Source organism: Drosophila mauritiana, chromosome 2L (genome assembly GCF_004382145.1).
Source record: "Drosophila mauritiana strain mau12 chromosome 2L, ASM438214v1, whole genome shotgun sequence".
NCBI classification, from domain to species: Eukaryota; Metazoa; Arthropoda; class Insecta; order Diptera; family Drosophilidae; genus Drosophila; species Drosophila mauritiana.
The window spans coordinates 5,767,651-5,788,340 of record NC_046667.1 but is presented as its reverse complement, the minus strand read 5'-3'; the positions used below and the strand labels follow the sequence as shown (position 1 = coordinate 5,788,340).

Sequence of the window (20,690 nt, the reverse complement as noted above, 5' to 3'; positions counted from 1 at the left end):
GGCTTTTTGCGTCATCGAAATGATTGGAAGGCAGCGTATCAAAGCGGAGGGCAGAAAAACTCTGGCCCCGCCAACGGAAGCCATTAGAGGCTGGCCAAGAACACGGACCATGGAGCAGGCAGCATGGAGCAGGGAGCATGTACATAGCTTGGAGCTCGGTTTTCTGGGAGGAGGCAGCAGGCATTCCAAGCAATTAATAATAATTTCCGCTGCCTCGAACAAAAAGCAACTTGGAAGCTTTTTCTCATTCTTGCCCGCCGACTCTGCTCATGACTCTATTTTGCAGATGGCTCTTGGGAAATGGAAGGGGAGTGGTCCGAGCTCAAGTTGATACTTACCAAGAACTAGGTATAAGTTTGAGTTGCTTAAATGCTCGTGTCTACGTTGCTAATTTCGAGTATCTGAAGGTGTGAAGCAGCATATCTCAGGCCAAAGTGTTTGGCTGACTAAAAACAATTATCCAACAAAGAGGCCAACTACAATTATTGTCTAAAATTATATTAAAGACGTACACTGGCTTCTAACTTTTAACTCTTCTCTTTGGGTTATAAATAAATATTCAACGGGCACTCACATTTTCATCAAGTTTTATATTAGAATTGTAAATGGGTAAAAAAGCCCAGATAAGTATCTTATTTCCTTAAATACGTCTGATTTATTGAATCCCACGCTTAATGAATACTAAGTGATGAGTTCGGGTCAAGATGATTTGAATGCCAGTGTGAATGAAAAACCCATTATTAAAATCCCTTTCCCCCAATTTCTTTTCCATTGGAAGGTCAAGTTTTCTCCAACGAGCGCATTCCAAAAAGTCACTTAGTTTCGACACTATAATTATATAATATAGGCTGACTGACTTCTCGGCTATTTTACCAGTAACCCCTATATCCAACTTTGGACTGGGCGTTGCGCAGCTCGACAATTCACGCCAAATGAATGGGTACCACATATGCCTACAGATACGAGGCAAACAGATGCTGAAATACAAACCGAAAACGAAACCAAACCACAAATCAAATTAAAATTCCAAAAAGCGATTCATGTATGTATATCGCAATGCACGGCTTGGAGTCATTAATCTCGGTGGGCCGTTAGAACCCATCTTCAACTGGAGGAGTAGAACTGCAACTGCGTTGATTTCCCGAAACAAAGCCAACTCTTTGGCTGCCACGCATGACTTGGCGGTTGTTGGAGCGCTTAACCCAAATCCAAACAAAATTTCCAGGGTGGCAAACTGGAGTTTCGAGGTAAAGTTGGGATACTCTTACAACTTTTGGTGGCAAATGTAGTATGAATATTAATCTGTAAAGTTCGAAAGTAGTGAAAATGTAGCAGAACTACCTATGTAGGTTGTAAGATCGAAGATGTGAGTAAGAACCACACTAAGATAGTTAAACTCTTTCAAACTCTATTTATTAATAACTTTAAACTTTTAAGATCAGCGACATTATAGTGATACCCGATCACACCCTATATTCCCAGATCAACGCACCGCGATGACAACAATACACAGAATGAAAGTGCATGTGGCGCTGGAAAGCCGCTCGACTTGCTTTAATCAGCGCTTTTCGATCGGGCCAAAACAATTGCCGGCCGGCACAATATGACCACGAAGGGCTCTTCATCAGCTGCCCGATTGCCCGATTCTCCAGTTTCCCCCCCTTCAACTCCTCCGTTGGCACACACAGAAATTGTTTTGAAAACTTGCTGAGTTTTCAATTGGGCAATACAGTGGGCAGCGTGGGGCGGTTGGGCGCTCAATTTGTCTGGTCAGCTCGGGGAGTTCAGTAGCGACAGCTGATTTTATTGTTTGCCACTGGGCAGTGGATAGTGGAGTGGGTGCTCAGTGGGTTAAGTGCACTTCATGGCTTATTGACTGAGTTGCCGATGAAAGAGCAGACCGATACTGGACCGGTCTAATGCAGTTTTGGTTAAAAAACTCCAGCTAATCATCTTTATTTGGTGACCATACTTGCTGCTCACTTGCGTAATGTATCGAATTCGAGGCGTACTGCGCAGCTGAAGCTTTGATGATTGATGATGCTGATTTAGGAAAGTTTGTTTTGCTCCAAAAAAGTCGTGGACAGAATTTGAATTATTGTCTATTTCGTGGCGACTGTTAAGATTATTTATGATGATATCACCAAAATTTGTTGTAATGGTACGATTAAAAAAAAAGTAACACTAGAGTTCAGCTGCTTTGCTATCTGATGCTAGTAACTCAACTAGTGAGTGTAACTACGAGCAATGTTTTAATTTTGCACTTCAAAGATCCAAAACCTCGTTTGCGGTTTCAGCTATAGTATTTTCCAGTTAAAAGCCACAAGCACCATTCAAAAAGCCGTTTTATCAATGAAACCCAAATGGCTTAAGTTGAGTTTAGTGAATGAATTTGTTACGCTGCTCGGCCGTCGAGGTCTTAAGTTGTTTTCCAGCCAACGCTCGCTTTTTTTTCCAGGCCAAATGAACACGCCGACGCAGAAAATGCAGTAGGATTCGAATACAGCTCGAATCGTAAAAAACCCAATCAACTTATTTACAATCAAGAGTGTGGGCGCCAAAGAAAATGTTGCCACGCGCCAACCTGTCGCGCTGCCCATTAATTACCCAAAATATAGGCTTGGCATCAAGTCAAGTCCAAGTATCGAGGATGCATAAACTTATTCACATATCAGAGCCAACAGACGCCGCTCGTTATGTAAGTCGAATAAAAAATCGGAAGCTTATGGCGGATGCCCATAAAGATGGCACATGAGTTATCCATATGCAGCAACTTTTATGCCATATGCCGAAGTCTTCACGTCGTAAATGGCACAGAATTGATGACGCTACTTGGAAATACAATGACCTACATCAATAAAGAGCGTAATAGTTTTAAAGCTGCTGAGAGAAGGCGGTACTAACTGAAAATGCTACATAGATGTTGTAAGTTCAACAAATATATATAGTATAGCTCACTTATATAGCTTATAGCTGGTTACTTTGGGAACCTTTTTTCCGTCGATCATTACAATACTTATGAATATTAAATTGAGTAATATTGTTTCTTGCTGATTCTGAAAAACAACTGCTCCGTCATTACAGTATTCAATTTGATATGTAAAGATACATATATGCAGCGAAATCGAATAAGATACTTCACTAGTATCGTGTATCGAATGGAGTCTATGCCAGTTTGGCTGCTTTTGCTGGGCGTGCCGAGATGCCTCCCACCTCATGGCGGCAGCATCTGGGGGCCATTGTGGCAGTCCAACTCAGGCGCACAGACAATCGCTGGCAACTGCTCAAGTATCTCATGGATATGTGGATGCACCGCCTCGTGCACTCACAATTGTGTCAACGCTGCACATTTTCGCTTTTTCTCACATTACCAGTCTGAGTAACTGAATAATACGAGCGACTTGATGCCTTCTTGTTTTCCATAGCCAGGCTAATTTGCAACTTTCCACATGCCAGGCAGTAATATTGCGATTGGTCTTTATCTCGCAAATTGCACGGATGCTACTACGAGTGTGGCAGTGGGTGTAGCATCTGGGCAGATGTGAAAAAGTTGATGTTATGCTTGATTTTACAGCGATTTATGTGTCATTGTTTTGCCGTTTTGGCATTTGGAATTACCCAGTCTCACTCTCATTGAGAAGGAGATGATGGCCCATGGTAATGTGGCGTTGATAACTTTCCCTCCTCGCAATTGTTACCAGGTGCGTGTCGGGCGGAAGTTGGCTTCATGGCTTGATCCAAGCGAGATGATGATGTAATGATAGTGGTGGGTGCTGCTGATGGCCATTAGCCGAATTAGTGCTGCATTCGAAAAGGAAAGTTTTTCGCTTGAATAGGCAGGGAAAATTGTAATGATTTTCGCCCGGCCTCTGCGGTTGAATTCAATTTCGATATCACAAGACAGTGAGCCATTGTTTTTAATATGGAAAATTTTCATCAATTATAGACTGTGGGCGAAAAAGAGGAGCTACTCGATCCCACTCAATGACCACTCGCCCACCTAATGGCCACTTCCAGTTGTTTGATGATGATGACGGTGCTCATATATCCCACACAAAATTCTGCCTAAGTTTCAGCTAAACTTAGTAGATTCTGCAAAGAAATACAAGTAGTTTCTGGATATTTCGAAAAGTACAACTTGCAAATCAGTTAAATGCAGCCTCTATTAATGGATTAATAATTTAATTAGTGACGAAACGCACTGTTTGTTTGTTTTTTCAAAACTTTTTAGCGCGCAGCAATCTCTTTGAATGAAAGTGAGTGGTAACGATATCGATTATAATGGAATGCTGACTGGGGGATTGCTGTTCAATTGTGATGCAGCCTATTATAAAATGTGTGTCAAGCATATTGACAAATGCAAATGATCCACTTTCGAAGTGTGTGACTGTCATTACCTGTCGCCATCATTCAACTTCTCTTACAACATCGTCATTGAAGTCTCTATCGATCGATTCCGAATGCTCCATATAGCTCCTTTGTTTATTTGGGCATATTGGCTTGTTAGGCTTCCGGAGCTGCGAAGACCCGGTTATTATTATGTCATATGATTCCCAATTCCGAACTATAATAGGCATCAGCACGCAGGCTGCCGAAAATGCCAGAAGTCAATTAAAAGTCCATTATCCACGCCATGGATGCTGCCCGGCCCATTAGAACTGCCTGTGGATTTGTTTAATAAACAATTTCCGCTTTGATTTCTGGCCGTGGGTGAGGGGATGAGGATTCCCCCAAATCCAAGCTAATTAACCTGCCCGCTTCTGATGCGGGCAATTATGCCAGCTTGGGTGTGAAGAGTCGCCCGCTGCCACTGCGAGTGGGGGTCACCAGTGGGTTCACCATTGGGGTTCACCAGGTAGCCCCGGGCTCAGGTGTTTTTGCCGCCTCTCAATAGGAAGTGGCTGCTTCCTTTTGTCGGCAGCAGTGCAACCCGTTCTTTGCGCATTTTTCGCGTGCGCTGGGCTAAATTAGCCAGCAATTTGCTCCGGCTTCCATCGAGTTCATTGATTCTGGTCCACCACTGATCGATCCACTCGAATGCAATTGCCTTTGTTTGGTATTTTTCCCTTTAAGCAAAAGCCGACGAATGCGGCGTCCCATGAAGAACTGCAGCCAATGTCATCGGAAGGTACCCAAGTGGGCAGATTCCTTGCCTGCCTTAACTTAAGATGAAAATGTTGTTAGGGCAGCAGACAAGAAGCTGTGAACTTCTCCATGTCGAATATACTTAGCTAATAATATCTGTGAGTTAAGTACGGTAGGATATGGTTGATCACTAGGAACAGTCAATTAATGCATCACTGATAGCTGGAAAGGGCCAAGAAGGTATGGAACAGGAACTGCCCCTTTGGCTGTGCCAGCTTCAACCGGAAAATATTTGCTTCCGTTCTTTGCCGTGTCCGTTCTGTGGGATGGAGAAAATAAATTACAATTAAATGCAACAAACATGCAACACTCACTTACTCACTGCGGAACGCGGCGGATGTTTATTATCAAGTGGATACAACGGCGACAACCTCATTAGCTTCTGCCCCTGGTCGGTGCCCATCGATGGGATGGCTCCCATTCCCGTTCCCCATCCCATTCCCTTCATCCATCGCCCTTTTCCAGATCGAGCGACAGTAAAAGTGGCCCGGGCATGCTAATCCGGAAGTAGGTCATTTTCCGAACGCAAATGAAAGCGTGAGCTCAGCTCGAACTCGGGCTGAAAAGCGATGAAAAGCGTAGTGATGAATACACACATATGTGGCCTGCTGCGCTGCCATGGGAAATTGAAACCGAAAACTTGAGTGGAAAGCGAGCTTCAAATGGGAGTCACATGCACAGAGCCACTGTCATTATAATACGGCAATCAAAATGAGAAATAAGACATAAGATTCGTATGCGAATGGTGTGACTGGGAATAAAGAAGGCTATCTTAGAGTTACTATGAAAATCATCTAACGACGTTAATAATCATAATCATAAATTCATATAGTAATATGTGCATTTCAGATTACAAGCCATACCAGTTAAATTCTCTGCGTTCTTATGTTTTGAAATATTTACTTTTGGAATATTTATATATATATAAATATTTATATATATATAGTTTCTTAAGTCCTATATAGTTTATTTCTCATCAAGACTAGCTGATGAATTTTTCCATTTAATTGAATTTTAAATGCGCAGTTACAGAGGTGGTCAAAAGTATTTACACAACGAGCTTTTTTTTCAATTAGTTGACAATTGAAAAAAAAGCTCGTTGTGTAAATACTTTTGACCACCTCTGTATGTAAAATATGTTGTGTTCCGTTTTCCTTCTAGGGTAAATTCCATTCTGCTGTCAGCATAACACCAATCTTGACCAAGATTACAAGGCACTAAAGACTTTTGACCATTTGGGGAGCGGCGGCAATTTAAGTAGCGTTCCGTAGACACCACGCAAAATGCGAGCAACTTGCGCATAAATCGCTATGTTTTAAACAATTAACAGTGGCCACCTACCCAAAATGGGGAATCCAAAACGATCCACAGAGTGACCGATCGCCCACGAGATGGCCATGCCTCAGTTTACTGAATCCCACGTTCAATTTCGCTTTCAATTTGACGCGTGCGCAGGCGCAACCTTTCAATTTACATATTCGACATGTGGGCGAAATTTAGTATGATTTTTTTTATCATTCTAGCCGCTCTGCGGATGCTGAAAGTTTTTTCAATTGCAGTTTCACTTTTGGCTAAAGACAATGGTTCGTTTTTATGATCTTTCCCGGCTTTATTTTCCATTAATTTGGCCTGGGAATTCCGTTTGCATCGGTAACAAATATAGCGTGACTTCAATGATCTCAGATATACATTGCCGGATTTTATATAATTAATTATGTATAGCAACTATAAACTACATAGCAACTACTTTAAGGTATAGTAAGAGCCTTTTTTGTATAATTAACACGTTATTTTCCTTAATCGACCAGCAATTCAAAGAAACCAAAACTTTTCTCGCTTTTATATTGTTGAATACCATGTTAAATTGATTGTCTGAGAATTTGATATTTATATTACTTACCACCACACTAAATGGTTTATAAGCAAATCTTCATTAAATAGAAGAGAACATAAGAAGGCACTGTTTTCTACTGTGAATGTATATATGGTTTATATCTAAGAATTCTGCAGGATTAATATACATATTTATTTGGATGATGTTTTTTTTGAGAAATTTCAGCAATACAAGATCGGATTTATAAATATCAAGCAGAACGAAACAAGAGCCGTTGCAAAAGCGCTTATGTAACATGAAATTCGTATATATAAGGAATGCGATAATACCTTAGGTACTTCAGCTGAAGCCACTTCTTCGAAATGAACCAGATTTTGTTATGCTCTCAAATTTTACGTAAGTTGGCTTATGCAATTTTGAGCACATTTAAGAACGTGTATCTTTTCGTTTAGTGCTGTTTTTTACAGTGGCAAACTGCGATGGTGAGCACCAACTCGATTCATCTGTGGACCTGAAAAGCGATTCTACGAAAAGTGCAATTCTAAAAAATTTTGCTCACAAAAACGATGCGACACAGGCCGGGAAAAAGGGCGATTATGTAATGGATATCGATGTTTCTGATATGCCGCTGGATGATTATCCAATCAATAATTCCAAATCACGGAAAAACTCTTCCACTCTTCCTTCCCCAATACTGACAGATAAGCTTAATCAAGGATCAAATCAAATTGCGCTCAAGGCCCTGAAACATAGGCTAGTAATGGAGCAGAACAATAATTTATTTCTCCGGAACCATTCCGTATCCTTGATGAATGAAATAGAGGCCAGAAAAACGGATATCATCCAGGCCCGACAGCTAAACATCGATTTGGAGCTGGAGCTTGAGTCTTTGAAACGCAAACTTTCGGAAATGAATGTGCAAAACGCTCGAAAGTCCACAAAGTCGTGTAAGAAACGTCCCAGCAAGGATATAGCCCCACCTGCCAATCAGTTGCAGGAAGTCATCGTCAAGAACACGTATCGTAACAAGTATCTAACACTTCTGACACAACTTGCTCAGAAGATCAATTATGAAATCGCGAACGTCAACAACCCAGCTACCGATGTGCCCACGGGGAAAAGTCCTTCCGAAGGGAATCCATCAACGACTTAATAGTTATAATCATATGGTTTTCCATCATTTAGGAACAGAAACAAGAACATGACGATGGTATTGAGTCATTGCAAGACCTTCTAATTGCGCACTTACTTATTTTTCTGATCTTGTTAGCCGTAATAAATGCGATTCATAACGCTTAGGCCAACTGCTCGTTGAATTCTTTACAGTCTAGAGAATACGTTTAAACAATGAACTACTTCGCGGTGCTCTGCATTTTCTGTAAGTTTGCAAGGATCTTCGCGGTTCTTAGAGTTTTCCTAATTTAGTTTTCATCACTTAGCCTGCATTTGCCTTTGGCAATTCAGCGATGCTGCCCCCTTTATAAGCGTTCAATCTAGTTCACAATCGAGATCCCAGAAGGTGATGAACGGCATGTTGAGAACCCTATACGACTACAGTGTTCAGGATACTGTGAACGATGCGACTGGGCACTTGATACGCACTCACAAATCAGACTTCAACTCGGATGTCATGAGTCCTGAGGAAATAGAGAGAGTGCGCCAGCAACTGGACATGACATAATTTTGGATTCACCAGCAAATATTTGCTTTTTAAACGCAGTTACTTGAAGCAAAATATGTATCTATATAATATCTAATATATGATTTAAAAGATATCATAACCCAAATAAAGTATTTACTCCGAAAAGCTTTTAAGATACGAGTTCCGAGATTTTCAAAAGGTGTGATAAAATTGAATTTGAAATATAGGGTATGCATCCATCTTAGTTATAAATATAAAATAGGCCAGCAGACGAAAGGACATAAATATAAAATGCACTCTAGACAAAAACTCAACCTGTAGGCTATAAAGATCAACTTTCTCAAATATGGGATCAGTAATATGCGATACTGTGGCGCCTCTTTAACATACTTTATACATTTGGTCAGGTTCTTTTGGTTTTGGCCGAAATTTACCTGATTTTAGCTACCTGTGGTCCCCGTGGTGATTTGTTCGTCTGCCCTAATTTACACGACAAAAGTGGAGTGAAATTTCGACCTTAACTGGAATTCTATAGAGGTAAAAGTGTTGCGTTACGTGCTATTAAAATGCCCTTTCTCTGCTTGAGAGCGTCTCGTTTGACAAATTTATGAATACTTTCGGTCGGAGGATCGAACCCTTTCCTCGCCGCTTGAGTTCCCAATGTTTCCCAAATTTACGATATTTAGACAACAATTTCTTCTCTTTTATTGCAGGGTTTTGAATATCATGTGCTACGACTGAACTTTTAATTTGGGTTATGTTAAAATCTAGCTGTTTCATGTATTCTCTAAAGTTTTTGGACCATCTTCTTACTTAATCCTTTCCAGAGTTCGTTAACCAGCAAACACCTTTAAATCCTGCCCAACTTTTTGTTTCTCCTGTTTTTTTGTTGGCAGACAGGCACATTTTTACGAGTAGCAATCAGTAAATGTGTCACGTAATCAAACATGAAAATGGACTGAAATAAATTTAATATAAACACATACTTGAATGCAAGAATGATATTTATATTTAAGGAACATGACAATCCATTATGAACATAAAAACAAAAAAAAAATGATATGAGCTGCATACATGCCAACACATATTTCATACCATTTATATTGCTTGGCCAAAAGACTAAAGCCTCCCAACAAAATTACTCGGCAAAGCCGCTTTGTCATGTTGATGACAGCTATAAAAAGATGGAATGAGTTAGGGACTTCTAGATTTGGCGCCGACACAGATACTATAACATAATTAAGAACGAACTACAAATTACATATTTTCCATTTGGTTCGAGTCGTAGATTCAAAATCATTATTGGGTTAATCTGCTTTTAAAGTTAAATCGATATTTTTTGGACTGAACAGCGAGGTATTTTCTGATCAGAACACGGCTTAAAATCTCGTCCGGCTCAAACTGTTAAAGGGATTATCGAAGCTTAATTAATTAGAATTAAGTGCCGTCCGTCTCAGTGGTTAACACTTTAATTTCTACCTGAATCAAGAGGGCCGAGTCAAGTGAACACCTGGCCACGGCTGCAATCCGAACACTTCACGGCTAAGTGTCTACTACTTAGCCAACTCTCACACAGCAGTGTACTGGCTGGATACTTTCGAAATGACTTTTGTATTGATTGGTAATGGGACAATGGAAATTAAATCGCATTCGTTGCGACGCAGGACAGGAAACGGAAACGAAAAACAACCGAAACATCGATTCCCATTCAGAGTAGACATCCTGCGGTGCCTTTGTGCCGATTGAAGTGAATCCTGGCCCATGAATGAACCGAAAAATTACCAACACGAAAATACATTTCCACTCATTGTTCATTCGAATACGTTTTATCTCAAGCTGGGAACTTTGTCATCTGCCAGCCGGCTAGTTTCGCTACTTTGATAAGAAGGTGAAAAAAACACAGGTATTAAGATAATATAGTCTATCTACGAAAAACGAACACCCTATCTTTGCCGAAATCAAGGCAAATTTAGTTTGACTGCTGATGGCCTTTCTTGCAAATTCCCAAATCAAATTAAGTTAGACTGAAGTTTTAATGCAATATACAATGGTACTCCTGATATGAATTCAGCAAAAAAGAACCGGAAGTAACCACGCATTCCATGGCATTAAAGTTTGTATCCTAAGAACCCAGTTAAAGCTTACAAAGATTTTTCTAAGTTACTTCAGAAAGAGGAAACTTATCTTTTATAATTTATGTATCTTATCAGAGGGAAGCTTAAATATTTACCATCATAACAAAAACGCAAGCTGTTTGCTTAGCTGCGAACCCATGCGATTTAAATTGTGATAAGATTTGATTCATGCCAGTCCTTCTCGCCGAACAACTTCGACATCCCCTTACTCTCCGGAATCCTCTGACAATTATTATGATCCAATTACAAATAAATAGTTTCAATCATAAACAATATCGGCGCGTCAACACAAAGGCGTTCATTTTGCGTCATCTGCAGATAAGCTCCATTTCCTGTCACCCACAATCCCTACGTTTTTGACATACGATTCAAGATAAATATTAACACGTTGATATTTCAATTTAGGGCGAATGTCCGTTTTGCTGAATCTCTACTTTAAGCACTAAGTCCTTTACAAGTTTACTTGTGATTTTAATAAATGTTTGTATCTCTGCGAAAATGAATAAACGAATCATAATTGTTCCATCCGTCAAACGCATATATAGCAATAATATTGAATTTGTATATTTTTTCAGCTGCGTTCACGGATCTCTGTTGACTTTTCGATGTTTTGCACTTATTGTAAATTGATAGTAAAACAGCGGAAATCATTGGCTATGAAGCATAATAAACAATTTTTGATAGTGAGCACTGAATCATTTGCTAACGTATATTTTGCTAAGATACTGAATCATGTTGGTTATAAGATACTTTCGTATATTTATCTAAAAACCCTCTATCTCGTCGTGGCTTCTTTTGTGTCCCACAGATTGTCTACCCAATTAATTAACCTTTTTTCCCAAACCTTTCTTCTGGCCAAAGTACAGAAATGACCGAATTTGGGGCTAATCAGTTAATTGGCTGATGCGAGTGGAGCGATGGGATTGTGCGTGAACTTTCGCCGGGAAAACTTTGATTGTTTAAACAATCGCAAACCACACAACGCGGACGAGCGTGAATCTGCGATAAGACGTGAGTTCTAAGCTCGGACAATTTCAATTTGAACGGGGAAATGGAGTAAGTGCTCAATCGATTTGCAATTTTCCGATTTTCCAACTTGGCTCCCACGCCTGTCTTCTGCAGACAGGCTTTTTTTTTGAATGGCTCTGTGCGGTTTGTGATTCACGTTTTGCTAATTTCTCCGAATTCATTTTCTTGCCTCGTTGTTTCGCTGGTGTTTGCAACGGCGGAGGGATGGGGGGCCCCCACCCGCTTCTCTGGGGTTTCCATCTCAATCAATTAGATTGAAAGTGAAAAGCTGAAAGTGCGAGTGAAAATGATTTGCAATCAAACCACTTTGATTAGAGCATTCATTTTGATTAGCTCTAATGAGGCGGGCGACTGACGGCAGCGTATGCAAATGTCGATATCTGTAATTGCTGCGTCTGTTTATGCAATTCTGATGGTATATAAGTGTGGGGTCCCATCTCCATTTCTCCAAACGACAAGTTGGCCCAATCGGCTGCAATTGGGGCACCCGCACAGTTGGAAAAATTAATTTCAAATTTGTTTCAGACCCAAAATAATAATCAAAAAAGTCAGCAGACCACAAAATTAATTTGGGCTTCTGTTTCTGTTTCTCAGATGCGCACCACATGAGCTCATGAGATGCGGCCGTACACTTAACCAAAATGCGGTTTACTGTTCAAAAAGTAAAAGAACAAAAAAAAATGTATTTTTTATCACATCATAAAACCACACCTAATAATTGAATAACAAATTTTAATTCACTGCTTTTTGATGACCTTTTGAAAGGGTATAAACAATAACGTTCAATATCAATTTTTTTTTTCAATTTGTACGTCTGCGTTTTCAACAAAGTGGCACTTGTTCTGATTAACCCTTTGGTGGAAGCCCAAATAATTATAAATTAATGTGTAACCATCTGCCGTTCATTCCACTCCTTTTCTTTAATATTTCCATTGTTTTCCCTTTTCTGAGTTGGTTAATATAATTATGTGGAGCTTGCATTGGCTTTAATTGTGCCGCTTTTGATGTTGCTTTTGGCACATATTTGGTTGCCAAACGAGAATTTTTTGTTTACGAAAAATATTTGTGAGTATTTTTTTGAGTAGCTCCAAAGAATCTTTAAGATGTTTTTTGCTTGCTTGTAAATAACTCAGAAATAGAAGCTAAATTTAACAACCGAGGTGTTTCAAACACCATGAAGAGTAACGAATCCTGGATTTAACCAAATCGAATTTGCATTATGGCTTTTATAAACCAACTTTTTAGTAGATCACTACTTTTAGTATACTTTTGGCTAATAATGAAGGTCTTACGAATCATGGGTATTGTCATATTTTCTCCTTCAAATACGTGTCAGATATATAATCTTCTTTATGTTTTCATATCCATTACTAGCTGTTGTTGGCGTATCTTTATTGTTTGTTGCTAACGCAAAGCAAAGATGGCACAATTTGCATAAAGGCCTACCGTATCCCATACTAGGACCGACCATTTAAAGTGAAACCTCGCAATAAAGTTCCTTTGTAATGCTGTCTACGTCGAGAATCTTTAAAATCCATCGTAAGGTATGTTGAGTTATTGTCAAGTGTGTAGCTTTAATCTCAGAGATGCCCATTGCATTCAGATAGAAATCAGTAGCAGTGAATAAGATAGGGAATATGTAAAAGAATTAATCCTATCTGAATGCGAATGCTAATTATTTAACCGAATTGAACATTCTAACTCATTGACTATCATTTTAAGCTTGCCAATTCTAGTCCATCAAAGGTTTACTTTTCTATAGGGATTCTTATCCGAAATCGCTATCAATGGCTTTCAATACTCTGGCGGTTCATTCATGGCCGAGTGGGCCAATTTGTCAGTCAGCCGCTCATTCAAAAATCGAGATGTGTTAACATGTAAATTGATATCTCAAAATTGTTCACTGCCTTAACGATTGAGAACGAACTCAAGTTGAGTTGAAATTTACGATCGTCGGAAGGGGCAAAAGAAACATGCAAATAAACCTATTGACATACCATATATGCGATGAATAAACCCGGTGGTAATGATGCCCCACAAATGGATTAACCGACGATGCCCCGATCAATGGGTCTCTCGTGTGGTTTTATGCCCTCCAATGCCAGTTGGCATCCAAGACATTGTCTTTGTGGTCGGATTGCCGGCATTCGTGGCGTCGTCAACCTTACACTGCTGACTTCATTGATAAAACTTGTTAGAGCTGTCGCTTCCTCTTTGTAAGTGATTTTTTCCCCCCAGTCTCGGTGGCTTCTTTTTTTTTCATATACCAATGCAAATCTGGCTGGCCGGATCTGGTCGGCTGGTCTCTTGGCCACTTGGCCACTTGGTCTCTGCCTGGCCGGTGTCGATGTCATGTGACTGCCGTGGCCCAGTGGATTGTCTGACTCCCTGGCGGAAGTTGTTGTGGGAAATGGATTTGTGTAGCAAATACTACGCGTCACTTCCCTAAAATCTTTGCTTGTTGAATTTGGCTAACAAAGGTGCTGCTTAATTTATGTAACTGATTCAGCGAATGTTTATTTATCTCTAATTCATAACATCATGCATATCATAATGGTATTGAAAGATACATCTCGGTTAAGATACTAGTTGCTTCTTTTTGGAGGACAGAAATGTGACCAAAAAGTATTTAAATATTTTTTTTGCAATTTTATTAATGCCCATGCTAGAAGTTGGAATACATAAATGCATACATTGAATACAGGAGATTAATATATATATATATGTGTGTGCGTGTCTCCCTTGTGTGTGGGTGTGCAGGCTCCAATTGGATTAAGCTGCTGCTGCTGCTGCTCCTTGATGTGGGGTCATGAACCCACTAAGCCGGCTGGGCATCGGCCTGAACATCGTCCAGCTTTGGGGGAGCAGCTTCTAGGAGCGGAATCGCCAAGTTGTCTTGCTTATTGGCCTCCAAAAGAGTTGCTGCTGCCAAGGGACTGGGATTCGGCTTGCTCCTCAGACCTGGTTCTGCCCTTGCGTTGGTTACGGGCTCTGGATTGGCAGATGGCTCGGCAACGGGCTTCGGATCGGCCACTGGACTCGGATCGGCAGCCGGACTGGGATCGGCCACCGGACTCGGATCGGGAACGGGCTCCGGCAGTGGGGAGCCGTAGGCGCCGTGGAGCACCACAAATGTTGCCACTAACAGAATAACGATGCCTATCTTTAGTTTATCAAACGTTGGCCAAGTCGTGTGGACTACTTACCACAGGCGAATGCAAATACGGTCAGGAATTTCATGATCCTCGAACTGAACTGAAGACTGATGGAGCCGTTCCCTCTTTTATAGTGCGCCAGTAGTTGGACGAAATACGACCATCAAACAGCGACAAAAATCAATTAGATTTATTGCTCGCCATGCCCATTGATATGGTCAATTCTTTCAGGCTTGTTTAGCATTTCTCTGATAGGAAATAATCAATTTTGATTCAGGTGCAAGTAAATAAAAAAAATTTTTTTTTTTTAAACTTAAAAGGTTTGATCATTTTTATGCATTTTGATGAATATCCTAAGGAATGTCTTTGATTCAATAAAAGGTGGTTGATGCAATTCAATAATTACTTAGTTTTAGGGTTCATTTTAATGGGACAAGTCAGTTTGCATAAGCATTACTTATCGCATGGAATATTAAGTTGGGAATTTAAATAATTTGGGAGTCTTAAAAAATAATCCAAAAATACTAGGTATAATCTGCCTTCACAACCACATTAGTTTTCAATTAAAATATCAAGCATAAACTTTCATTTTATACCTTTCTTTTAGAATATACATTTATTTAGAATATATTGTTGGGCAGACAAATTCTTCCAAATTTATTCATAAATAATAACACATTTAATTTTTCATATATCCTCAGATATCTTATAAGGTGTAATATGCGTTGACGTCTTCGGGATCCAAGGATATTGGCTGATTTTCTTATCTGCCAAGCCGTGAATGTTATAGCCAGGAAGAGTCAATATGGTCAAGATAATAACTGTAAAATTAAGAACAATTAATATAAAATAAATGTAGTATAAAACATTGTTGTACATTGATTGCTTACCCATTTCGTTAAAGAGTTGTCTGAAATGCATGGCGTTTGTTCAGTCAACTTGCGTAAATGGGCCCGACTTCTTTCGATGTCAGTTTATAACGCACTCTCGAGCTTCAAAGTGGCCAGTTGGCCATTAAATCAATTTACAACACATCACTGCCGCTAGGGTCATAAAAAATATATTGATTTTTATGACTAAAAAAGGGAACTTAAGTTATCAAATTCACATTTTTAAAGAGATCTTTAAACGCGTTTCTGTAATGTGGTGTACTACACAACTTTAAGATACTTAGCCTAAAGTTCGAGTACCAAGATACATTGTATACTTAGGTGTAGCATTAGCAAGTTAAATTTTGTTTTTAATAAATGTGCTAACTGTTGCAAATATGATATGTTTCAGTCATAGTTCTGTAATCGAATCAAAGTTTATTGTGTTCTTTTGAGTATTTCGCAAAAGTAGTTCCGAAACTAAAGCGACGACATGAAGATCCATCTCATATTTGGTAGGACCATTAACCTTTTGGATTGAGATTTAATGTTTAATAATAGATCCGTAGTTATAGTCTTCTTGGTTTTGGGGAAAACATTTGCAGATGAATGCCTAACCTGCGACTGGAAAAGTAATATCCACTGTGGAAAAGTTGCTGATGGCTCGTGTGTGTTTACTGCTCTGAATCGATGCCAAGTTGAAAGAGTTTCATGCCGTCGAGAACAAAAAAAGCTGAAACGTATGTGGAATATATTAATGTAATTTCGCCTGCAACAATATAAATATTTATACACATTCACAGCTTTCACCGAAATTGTTAAAGGAAAGTGCCCAAAGGACAAAGAGAAGTGCGCCAAGATGTAAAATAAAATCATGGTTCATTTCATCAATTAATATTTTATAATTGTTTTAATCCAACAAATCTACTATTTGGCTTTTATATAGGCTCTCATTCTTGGGGCCATCGGTTGTCCCACTTTTCGATTTTAGTTTTTCAACTTCGGACTTTAGGTTTGTGTAACTATCAATGAGCCTGCGAACTCTCTGCCTCAGATTGCTGCAATTCAGAGTTTGTTCCAACAATTGGGATTGCAATTTAAGGATAACCTCTTTCTGCAGAAAAATGATCCTTTTGAAGCGGTTCGTCCTTTCGTCGCTTTTCATACAAAATTCCTTGGAGGTGATGTTTATATCCGATTTAATATTCTGCAAGTGTATGCCTGCGGATTGTACTTCAACAGACAGATCGTTTAGTAATTGACTAATTTTGAATTTAAAAAGATTGTTTAGTTACCAGCGAGATTTTTAAACTTCGTTAAAATTGCATTGATGTCGAGCTTGTCTAAGCTGTTGACTAAATGCACACAAAAAGTTGCTAAAGGAATGGTTAGATAGTTATTAATAATTTTTAGGTAAATAAGTCTTATTTTACCACAAAGAAAAAGTAAAATACACTTATGATATGCATTCATTTCGATGAACTAGATCAATATGCGACTAGTCGCTTTGGTTTGCTATTTGCAATGAATATTATTTCTAAATATATTTCTTTCCAGTAGTTTACCATAACACAGAAACAAGCAACTTAAATCGACTTTCATTTAAATTAGACAAGCCCTTACTCTTAGTAACGTTTTCCGTCTTCGATTCACTCAATTGTGGAACCATAAAAACCTCGAAGAACATGTCAGTTAACAACGCGACTTATCGTTTTATGAGTAATAATTTGATTTGAAAAGTTATAGTTTTTCCCTTCACCCAAGCTTTCTACAACCTGATGCATTTACATATGAACTTGGCCAGGGATTAGCAGATGTATTCCGGCCATATCGCCCACGCTCCTACTCTCCGTCAAAACAAATAACTTTTCCAATGATTGTATGGCTTTTACTGCTTTCCATATTCCGTGCGGAGTTGCGGAGTTTACGGAGCGTTGTGCGTTGCATTTCCAAGTTTATTAAAGAAACCCATACCCATAAGTTCTGTGCCCCAACACAATATATTCTTATGATAGTAGAATTCATGGGCACTGACTTTCCCATGTAGTATAGACGGTTTTATGCCTCGATTAATTCGTAAATATTATGCGTTTCGAATGGAAACGTTTTGAGGAACTGCAAGCGAGCGTAAGTTTTGTGTAAATGTATCTTTTGATGGGGAACTCAGCAGTGTTTAAATATATCTGCACATTAGCTGTAATCATATATACGTTAAGTTTGAATTCGAATAAAAACTAGATTAATTGACAATTAATTAGGCATTATTTATATTTCACTCGGATTTTCAACTCCCTCTGCTTGTGTAAGCGACTCGAATGCGATAGAAATCGAAAGCTAATGTGCTTTTTAAGGTGATTGTTAAAACCACATTAGTTAAACGTGAAAATCCACCGCTGAATATTCGTTGCCTTTGGATGTTTATAGCGCATTATTAAACACGTTCTTGGCCCACACCGAAATTTCTGACTAAAAATACAAATATTTTATGTTCATAAACAGAAAATGTTTCGCATAATAAATCATCCAGCACTAATATATCATTTAAAATGTGAATCTGAATGCACAAAGCAAGCAACTAAAACGAAAATAAACAAGACCACTTAAAGCGCATTTGAACTAAAAGTTGTATTCAGTATTTTACGTATAATATATATAAAATTTAACGTTGGTAAAAATAACTTCTGTAACTTAATAATTATCATTATGAATTCAAGCCAATCCAAGTAATTCTCCGTTTAGCTGCTTCGCACAGCAGAACTTGATATCGAAGTGGTTTCATCAAGAGGTCGGTAAATGAGTTATGAATCCTTGATATCCTTGACGCCTTTTCGCTTGACCTGGCGAAGGCGAGGCCACCTGGCTACGAAATGGCCAGGACATCGGCGGAAGTCCTCCCGCCCTTCCGTCCCTCTGTCCCGCACTCCAGGACTTGTCTCTGACCCAACTGCCGATGCCACCTGTTTGGGTCTGCAAGCTGTCGCCCCTCAGCTGCTGAAAGTTTGGTGTTTTATTCGGTTTCGGCTTTAATAAGGACCTCCGCTAAGCCGCTCGTGGCACTTGCCACTTGAGCAGACGCCGCAATCGGAAGTCCTTGTTTATGACATGGATACTGAAGCCAACGGCCAGCCAATATCAGCTGCTTTGCTGCCCGAACTTGATTTATATCCACCAATTGAGACGATCTCGTTTGGGGTAAGTGATGTTTAGGCCTTAAACGGCTAGCTCTTTACTCCGATGCCAACTAATTCGCTGTGCAATCATTTCGGTACAACCAAAGCGGCCTTAACAGGCCACCGCCACTTAGTGGCCAGCCGTCTAAACAAATCATTTGAGCGCAAACTTCATCTCGGGTGCCTGCAACTTGATAGATGGCATGAATACTTAGCTCTCGCCTTGCGCTTCTGCCCCTTTTCGTTTTTTATTTATGGTTTACAGCTACTATTTATAGGAAATGTGCTCAGCACGCAAAAAGTCAGTCGGTGCTTTTTGCACCGAGGGGGAAGTCGGAATCGCAACCCACTTGACAGACTTCGCTGCCATCCGGAGCAGATGCTGATGCAGATGCAGATACAGTTGCAGATGCAGATGCAGATACAGATAAGGATACAAACCAACACAAGTGCAACTCGAGGCGAGTGTGTTTGGGCGATCCGAGCTCCAACATTTTTGTTTACAATTGGAGCACGTCTGTTTTGGCTGCGGCAGCTGCTGACCATTAGCCATTAACTTGCAGCCGGCTGAGCTGAGTCCGCAATTGCAACTTCATGCGCGTACAGTCCGAATTACCAGGGCAGAACTCGCAAGATTTCTGTTTGTGTTTGTAAGATGGTTGCAAAACATTGTTTCATATTAAATATGATGTGCTTTTGTTTTCATTTCCATGTCACTCAATTACAAGTTCGATGGCGAGGGCATCAAAAGATGTGAACAGTTCGTCAGGAACAGTTTCGTAGGCTCCACTGTATTTGAGCTGAACAAACACTCTGACTTCTGTAACTGGAGCATACCTTCGCTGCGACTTCATCTTCATCGTGTGGACTGGAGGTGAGCTGGGGACGTGCATCCCAGTTCGAGGTGCCCTCCCCCAAACTGGGCCGGTGTGTACTTTTCACACGGCTGTGTGAAAAGCGTGCTATGATACCATTTTCATGTCCGCACAGTGCTGCACAAATATTTAACCGTTGGGCAGAGGCATGCCACTTAGCTGCAAGATGTAACTTTTTGTGCCCCGGGCTCGAGGACAAACTTTGAAACCCTTCAGATGGTCAGAAAAGGGAACGGGGAATTTCCTAAGGAGCCATGCAATTTCACTGGGCTTTATTAACACCTTCGAACAGATCTTTCTGCTTCGATGTGAATACAAACCAGTATCAATTTGTTAAACGGCGACCTCTAATTAGGGTCTGATTCATGAATTCTTAATTGACCGCCCCGGGTCATATGCAAACATAGCTTGCCGTGCTCCAACTAATTAAATTACTCTCAAAAAGCAAACAAATAAAATTGGTTCCGCATTTTTCGCTCAGATTTTCACAACTTTGCGAGTTCGTCCATCAGCGACATCCACTCATCAAGTTCATCTATCAAAGTCTAATGAATTTTACTGGCGCATCAGTTGGTTTTTTGCTTCCTTTCATTCGCAAATTATCGAAGCAACCAAAATCTGCTATTTATTTTTTTTCGCTTCGCTGATGATAATTTCACTTTCATTAATAATTTTTGGACTTTTTGACTTTGTCATAATTAATTTTTCAACTTTTGCTTTTCTTTGTTGTTTCTGTGGGGTCTGAAAAACATCAAACCGAAGCAATCTACGACTTGTCGAATTGGAATATCTCGCCTGAATGTTGAACTTTCTTTCACCTTTCTCAGTTTGCATAG

At 39.8% G+C, this 20,690-nt stretch overlaps 6 protein-coding genes and 1 long non-coding RNA gene across 8 annotated transcripts; 4 read left to right on the top strand and 3 right to left on the bottom strand.

Annotated features, from left to right (window-relative positions):
• The first annotated feature begins 7,271 nt into the window (after positions 1-7,271).
• Positions 7,272-8,277, top strand: LOC117150701 (accessory gland-specific peptide 26Aa). Its single transcript, XM_033317713.1, has 2 exons — positions 7,272-7,375; positions 7,432-8,277. Exons 1-2 carry the CDS (start codon positions 7,342-7,344, stop codon positions 8,130-8,132), a joined length of 735 nt encoding a protein of 244 aa, XP_033173604.1. The 5' UTR covers positions 7,272-7,341; the 3' UTR covers positions 8,133-8,277.
• LOC117150702 (accessory gland-specific peptide 26Ab) lies at positions 8,273-8,798 on the top strand. Its single transcript, XM_033317714.1, has 2 exons — positions 8,273-8,357; positions 8,419-8,798. Exons 1-2 carry the CDS (start codon positions 8,327-8,329, stop codon positions 8,658-8,660), a joined length of 273 nt encoding a protein of 90 aa, XP_033173605.1. The 5' UTR covers positions 8,273-8,326; the 3' UTR covers positions 8,661-8,798.
• Positions 8,799-13,051: 4,253 nt separating this feature from the next.
• On the top strand, positions 13,052-15,728 carry LOC117150784. The gene is made up of 3 exons (XR_004460789.1): positions 13,052-13,086; positions 13,160-13,329; positions 15,642-15,728. It is a non-coding gene; the product is annotated as an uncharacterized LOC117150784 (long non-coding RNA).
• Positions 14,415-15,066, bottom strand: LOC117150781 (procyclic form-specific polypeptide B-alpha). Its single transcript, XM_033317827.1, has 2 exons — positions 14,992-15,066; positions 14,415-14,926 (listed from the first exon to the last, which is right to left on the bottom strand). Exons 1-2 carry the CDS (start codon positions 15,023-15,025, stop codon positions 14,604-14,606), a joined length of 357 nt encoding a protein of 118 aa, XP_033173718.1. The 5' UTR covers positions 15,026-15,066; the 3' UTR covers positions 14,415-14,603.
• LOC117150783 lies at positions 15,580-16,144 on the bottom strand. Its single transcript, XM_033317830.1, has 2 exons — positions 15,831-16,144; positions 15,580-15,761 (listed from the first exon to the last, which is right to left on the bottom strand). The coding sequence occupies exons 1-2, from the start codon at positions 15,859-15,861 to the stop codon at positions 15,628-15,630; spliced, it is 165 nt and encodes a 54-aa protein (XP_033173721.1). The 5' UTR covers positions 15,862-16,144; the 3' UTR covers positions 15,580-15,627.
• Positions 16,145-16,284: 140 nt separating this feature from the next.
• On the top strand, positions 16,285-16,698 carry LOC117150782. 2 transcript variants are annotated; one of them, XM_033317829.1, is made up of 3 exons: positions 16,285-16,324; positions 16,415-16,549; positions 16,613-16,698. In XM_033317829.1, the coding sequence occupies exons 1-3, from the start codon at positions 16,303-16,305 to the stop codon at positions 16,672-16,674; spliced, it is 219 nt and encodes a 72-aa protein (XP_033173720.1). In that variant the 5' UTR covers positions 16,285-16,302; the 3' UTR covers positions 16,675-16,698. The 2 variants fall into 2 exon arrangements, with proteins under 2 accessions (XP_033173720.1, XP_033173719.1); XM_033317828.1 differs by having other exon boundaries at positions 16,286-16,324; positions 16,379-16,549.
• Positions 16,699-16,700: 2 nt separating this feature from the next.
• LOC117150780 lies at positions 16,701-17,325 on the bottom strand. The gene is made up of 3 exons (XM_033317825.1): positions 17,243-17,325; positions 17,105-17,185; positions 16,701-17,042 (listed from the first exon to the last, which is right to left on the bottom strand). Exons 1-3 carry the CDS (start codon positions 17,280-17,282, stop codon positions 16,720-16,722), a joined length of 444 nt encoding a protein of 147 aa, XP_033173716.1. The 5' UTR covers positions 17,283-17,325; the 3' UTR covers positions 16,701-16,719.
• Between the last annotated feature and the right edge of the window lie 3,365 nt (positions 17,326-20,690).